At 46.2% G+C, this 7056-nt stretch overlaps 1 protein-coding gene across 1 annotated transcript in view; it reads left to right on the forward strand.

The window, feature by feature from the left end:
* LOC119430267 (photoreceptor-specific nuclear receptor-like) overlaps window positions 1-559 on the forward strand; it is a 9322-nt gene extending 8763 nt beyond the window's left edge. The window contains exon 8 of the mRNA XM_037697713.1: window positions 318-559. Within this exon, the coding sequence (XP_037553641.1) occupies window positions 318-450 (133 nt within the window). The 3' untranslated portion in view covers window positions 451-559. The remainder of the gene's footprint in view (window positions 1-317) is intronic.
* Window positions 560-7056: the final 6497 nt, after the last annotated feature.

Raw genomic sequence — 7056 nt, forward strand, 5'->3', positions numbered from 1 at the left:
TATTTATTTATTATTTTTCCATCTGTCTTACATGACATTTAATAAACTTTTATGTTGTGGCCACAAGAGGTCTCTAAACACACCAAAAATCCGAATGACTCGTTAATAAATTATTATAACTTTCAACTACCAGGGGGAAATTATGTTTACATGTTAACAAAGTTCACATATAGTTTATATTCTTTAATTTTCAGTTATTTCTATAAGTCAGACTTTGTGACTGGCTCATCGACAACGCTGGGTCTTATTTTACCAGAGTTCACTCAGTTTTTCACTGAAGCTCATCATTTTTTAAATTATTCGCTGTTTGTCTTCAGGTTTGGAAAGCTGCTGCTTCTTCTTCCTTCGCTGCGGTTTGTGAACTCTGAGCGGATCGAGCTGCTGTTCTTCCACCGGACCATCGGAAACACGCCGATGGAGAAACTGCTGTGTGACATGTTCAAAAATTAGAAACTCAGAGGAGCTTCCAGAGTTTTCAATGATCTCCCAGGTCGGCTGGGAGGATGGCAGATTTTCTGCTTTGTAAATATGCAGATGTTCTGCTTGATGTTATTTTTGTAAAGGCCACTTTTTTCTCTTGCTGCTTCCATGCCAGGTTGATCTGGAAATGCATTTGAGGTCCCATCAGTTTGTTTCATACTTAGATGTTGATTTGTGTCTGATGTGACCCAGTTCTGTCTTTTGTGCTGTGTTTATGTGAACAAAATGATCCACATATGTATTTGTTTAATAGACAGCTGCACACGGTCCTCTCACCGTAGTGACTCTTGTGTTCATATCTTCATGACTTGATAAAGTGAAAACAGCTCAACAACTTCTGATTGTTTCATCACGCTAATGTCACAAAGACATCTGATACTCAGTTCTTTACAGAATCCATCAATCTGTGCCTCTTCTGTCTCTGTTAGAGCAAAATTATATCAAAAAACAACCTCAGTTATAAACACAGCTCAAACAGGATCCAACAACAAAGTCTAAACCATAAAAAATAACGATTTGAGCCCATTTGTCCTTCTCTTTGAAACTGGGGCAGAGTGGATAGACTCGGGCTAATGCTTCAATCACTGCAGACATTTGAAGCTAAAAGCTTATTAAAAACATTTCATGGCTTTAATGCTGGCCTGAGTTTGAATAATAAACTTTGTCAAGAAGTTCTGATCACATTTTTAAAGATGCAGAATTATTATTATTATCATCATGTAAATAAAAAGAAAATGACATTTTTCAGTTCCAGTCAAGAACTTTCCTCTGAAAATAGCTTCCTCTAATCACAGCTTTGAAAACTTAGTTTAAAGAGGGGCTCAGTAACAAGTAACATCCTGTTGTATATAGCTCCTTGAATTGCCTGAGTGTCTAGAGTTTAATTCTGACTTGTCGTCTTAACTCAAAGCTCTAAAGTCTCGTGAAGACTTTTTCACCACCATCATGTTTGCATTTATTTAAATAGAGTGTGAATATTTGCAAATTTATATAACAGCAGCAGCTGTAGCTATATTAGCATAAGTCACAAGAATATTTTAGTTTTTTTGCTTGAATAAAGAAGCAGAAACAATTATGATCATACATCCAAAAGACCAATGGTGGGCGATAATGTGCTTGCTTGTGTTAGTATTTCTTTTTCTGTCTGTTAACAAAATATCTCATGAACCTGGTAACAATTTTAATGAACCTCTCAAACAACCATTATGAGTTCATGTATAACTAAATACTTTTTAAAATCAATCCAGTTCAAGATGGCAGACACAACTAATTTAGCAAATACAAAAATTGCTACAACTCAGCCAGTTTTCCAGATTGAGAGATACAGACTGATGTCAATAGTTGAAAGTCATCCCCAGAACTAAAAGTTACAAGCACCTGACTGATTTTATTTATAAACAACTAAAACTACAGTTTAACACACGATAATCATCTAATCGCTGGCATGAAAGGTGTTCTTTCAAAAAAAGTGCTAGTTATTTAATAAAAACGTAGTTTTTTTCAATGCTTTTCTTTATGGTGATCACAGACGATGTATGGTTGGACCCAGATGCAGGCAGGCACAAGGAGCTCAACGTAAAACACAAGATTATTTTGAAAGAACAGAAACAAAAAGCCGATGTCGTGGCAACAACTTACAAAACTTCAGGAGGAGAACAAACAACGAGGGAGCACGAGGAGGACCGAGAGAGCACCGTGGGAGTAGTAATCAGAAATTATATAAATAGAGCAGAGAGTGAGTAGAAAGTGGCAGCACCTGGGTGATTGGTTATGGGAAGTAGGTGAGAGTGATCAGCTGGATGACAAGCAATGTGGAGGGTGAGAGTGAGAACTGACCAAAGGAACACAGGGGCTGAATCAAAACACAAAGGACATTAAAATACAACACAATACAATACAATTTTATTTATAAAGCACTTTACAAACAACACCATTGGCCAAAGTGCTGTACACTAACACATACAAGCATATATATATATATATATATATGTATATATATATATATATATATATATATATATAATCAATTGAAACTTTAATTAACTGTTACAATCATAAAACAGCAAACCGTAAAAGGAATAAAACAAATAAATTACAAACTGTAAAACCAACTTTTTTTTTTCATTCAACCTTTATTTTGACAGGTTAATCCTATTGAGCCTCAAGGACTCATTTACAAGAGAGAACTGATTTCAACAAAGAATGATGACAACAATGCACAACAGTGACAACAATAGACAGTTATAAAAAGACATACAGATTTTTTTTTTTACAAAAAAATGTCAAAAAGATAAAAAAAAAAAGAAGCTAGATTATAAGGTGAATGTATAAAACTAAAAACAGTAACATGTCTGCATTGGTCCCTCCCAGGAGTCCGACAATACTTTTTCGTATAGGCTTCGCCCTTTAAGAGCTGTCGTTTAGTGGGTTTTATCCCATCATGCAAAGAATCGCACTGAAAAGTTTAGTCCACGCCCACCTGCTGTGTGGACCCCACCAGGTCCGTATAAATTACGTTAAGAGCAGGTAATCGGCTCTCCAATTTTCTTCAGCAAGCTAATAGCACTGACCTTCAACAAGATGTCCAGCACCAACACCATCCGCTTGTGTCCGTCCTGCAAGACCAGCTACTTGCTGAATTTTGACTGGCACGACACCTGCAAAAGATGCCTGGGTCCCAGCCACGTCGCCCGCGCCTCCTCCTGCCTCCTGTGTGACCTCCTTCCTCCAGAGGAAAGGCAGAGGAGGGCAGCCTTGTTTAAGGCTAACGTTGAGGACTGCCTGTCCGTGGCAGGAGACTGTTCGCTGGACGATGCCATCAACTTCTTCGACGCTGGCTCTCGGAGCGAATCAGATGGTTCCTCTGGTACAGGCAACGTCAGCAGCAGCCCTGATGCTCGCTCCCTCCCGGAGAGCGTAGTGCTGGAACGAGGGGGGCCGAGCAGATGCTCACCCCCTCCGGGCTTTCCCGCCTCAGCGGCCACATCGCTCCCTGCCGTCGGTGCCCTCCTCTCGGAGCTGCCCGGGAAGCTGCTGACACGAAGGGACTTTTCGTCACTCTCCTCCCCCGCCCAGATCGGATGATCTAGCGGGAAGGTTTGGCTCCACCCCGGCTCGCCGTCCTGATCCCATCTGGCCTCGTTTTCCAGCAGTGGCGTCCTACTGGAACGAGGCTGCGGCCGGTCCTAGTAAATTGAGGGCACCTGTCTCCACTTTTTCTCCTATCACCAGAGTGGAGGGGTTCACCGAGTGGAACTTTCCCTCGGTACCCCCTCCCCCCCCGGAGCCGAGCCTGGCGGAAGCTTTTGGAGCGAAGCTGTCCAGGTTGGAGCAGCGTCCTGTCCCTCCTGGGAAGCATAAAACCAGACGGTGACTACGCTCTCCAATCGAGCTCACCAATGTGCATTCCAGGCGGCCATAGCAAACAACAACGTGGCGCTGTTGGCGTACAGCGTTTCGAAGAGGCTGGAGACTGCAGATTTGCCTGAGAAGACCAAGAGCTCCCTTTGCAAGGCGTCTGATGTCATCCTCAACATGTGCACCTCTTCTGCTGTTTCCTGACCCAAATTGCAGTGTGGATGACGATGATTCAGAGGTCCACCTGGCTCCGTCACTCCCCCTCTCTGCTGGAGAAACTGCACAAAGACCTGATGGAGGGCCCCATCATGATGTACGCACTGTTCGGGAGCAGTTTCAAGGCCATGTTGGAAAACTCAAAAAAGTCGGAGGAGGTGTCAGAGACTGTGTGCCATCTCATCAAGCCGCGTGCCTCATCCCACCCCCCGGCCCGCTGGAAGGATCGTCGTGAGCAGAGACAACAACAACGACGTTCCACGGCCGCAACTGTGTCTTCTCGCTCCGCTCCACCGCCAGCCCCGCCTGTCAGAGACCAGCCCTCCTCATCTCGGCAACCGGCAGTTCAGCGTTTTCCCAGAGATTGCCAACAGGCGGCGCCCTGGGCAAACAAACCGCAGAGCTCACAGGGGAAAAGATAAAAAAAATGACGGTCTGTGGAGGATGTGTGTAAAAATGACACGAGCTCTGAAATAAAACATGAACATCATTCAATGATTAAAGTGTCTGATTTTAGCCAGTCTGTCAGTTGTCTGTCAGTTTGAATGACCTCACAGCGGCTCCGCACACATCCTCCACACAAAACGAGCCGGTGTCCTTAAAAAACTTTTTTCCGAATCACCGCTGCTCCAAAATAAAGACGAGACGCTCACTTGACACAATAGTCGAAAGCGAATGTGGTCCGCAGGACGAGTTCAGTGGAATAACTCATTTTCAGCCAGAGCTGCATACTTCTCACCGAAGCGGTGTCAAACACGCACTCCCGTGACGCCAGCAGCCTTCACTCAAATGGCGCGGCATTGATGAAGGCGCGCACACCGCTTCTCAGTGCTTGCCCACTCGCGTCAGCATAAATGTGAGACCGCAGAACGAGCCCAGTGAAGAACCTTGCTCTCAGCAGGAGCAGCACACGTCTCACCGCAGTGGTGTCAAACGCACGTTCCCGCGGTACCAACAGTTTTCACACGCCTTTCCTCAACACACGCCGGTCCACATAGACATGAATGTGAACCCGCAGCCTGAGCGCGGCACAGAGGCGCGCTCAGAGCCCTTTCGAGGAAGCCTCGCCTTGGGTCACGTGGAACACACTTCCGCGGCGCATGACGGCGATCGAGGCGGTAGACTGGCTGACGTCCGTAAAAAACATGATGCACCACCTAAACGCGCGCCCACTCTACGAACGTTATGTGGAGTGGCTACGAACATGCTCGCCAGACAGATGGATGGCCAAGCTGATAAGCAGGGGTTACAAGCTGCAATTTGCAGCCTGACCCCCTCCGTTCGGAGGAGTTTTAGAGACGGTCCTGTCATCACCAGAACAGGTCTCATCCCTAAATGCAGAAGTCCAAGAACTTCTGGCAAAAGAGGTAATCTCCAGGGTTCCTGACGGAGAGGAAAATACAAGTTTTTACTCACGATACTTCCTGGTTCCAGAACGGACCGGAGGAACGAGACAGATTTTGGACCTGTCAGTTTTCAACAAGGTGATCGTGGACAGACCATTTCACATGTTGACAACCAGACAACTGTTGAACAACATCCAGAGAAACGACTGGTTTATTTCCATCGATCTGAAAGACGCCTACTTCCACATACCAATCATCCCAAAACATAGAAAATTTCTGCGCTTCTCCTTCCAAGGGATGCAGTACTAGTACGACAGACTGCCATTCAGTTATTCCCTCACGCCTCATACGTTCTCAAAGTGTGTGGAGACGGCCCTGCAACCATTACACAGAGCAGGGATGAGAGTTTTGTTTTACCTAGATGATCTGTTGCTGCTGTCACGCTCCAGATGGGAAGCAGCGGCGCAGGCTCAGGTGTTGACATCACACCTGCTAAATCTGGGCTTCGACATAAATTGGAAAAAAAGCTCAATTCTCCTGGCCCAGACGATTGTTTATCTGGGAGTGGAGCTAAACTCGACCACCATAAGGGCTCGGACCACCATAAGGGCTCGTTTATCACAGACGAGAATTGACACTCTAAGAGTCCAGCTCTGCCACGTAAGACTTGGCAGAGTAGTAAGAGCTATTTCTGTCATGAAGCTGTTAGGAATGATGTCGTCAGCTCACACAGTGGTCCCGCTGGGTTTACTATACATGCGACGCCTCCAGAAATGGTTTGCTCGTCTGCACGTGGATCTGGTAAAGCAAAAGAGATGGATGATCACTGTTCCTCCCTCCGTGAGAACAGACTTCTGACACTGGGAAAAAACCCTGGTTCTGTCTGAGGGAGTCCCCATCAGCAGACCTACGTCACATGTGTCAGTCTTCACAGACGCGTCGTTGTCAGGTTGGGGGGGGCATACCTATCTCGAGCTGTAGGGGCACTGTGGCCTTCTCACACAACAGCTCATATAAACGTTCTGGAATGTCGCACGGTTCTGAATGTGATTCAACACTTTGCTCCTGTGCTACAGAATCAACACGTTTTGATTCACACAGACAACAAGGTGACTGCTGTATACATAAACCGGCAGGGGTGTGTGCGCTCAGCCCAAATGTTACACATTGCGAGAAAACTACTGTGTTGGGCACACCAAAATCTGCTCTCCATCAGAGCAGTGTACATCCCCAGTGTTCTGAACAAAGGGGCAGTTGTGATGTCCAGGGGCGGTCCGCGTCACAGGGACTGGACCCTCCACCCTGATCTGATGGCCCAGATGTGGCAGAAATTTGGCAAAGCAGCTGTGGACCTGGTTGTGACATGAGAAAACGCTCAGTGTCAACTATGGTTTTCACTGAGCCTGCGAGACGAACCACCGCTGGGGGTGGATGTGTTTGCTCACAGCCCATGGCCCAAAATGCTTCTTTATGCATTCCCCCCACCTCCTCTGATATTACGGTTTCTGAACCGAGTTCAGGAGGAGGGATTGACAGCTCTCCTGGTGGCTCCCGGGCACGTGAACGCACTATGGTTCCCAGTTCTACGACGCCTGTTATCGGGGCGCCCGTGGAAACTGCCGTGAGGGAGGACGCTCTCCTCTAGGCGGGAGGAGCG

Source organism: Nematolebias whitei, chromosome 2 (genome assembly GCF_014905685.2).
Source record: "Nematolebias whitei isolate Nwh7 chromosome 2, NemWhi1, whole genome shotgun sequence".
Classification (NCBI taxonomy): Eukaryota; Metazoa; Chordata; class Actinopteri; order Cyprinodontiformes; family Rivulidae; genus Nematolebias; species Nematolebias whitei.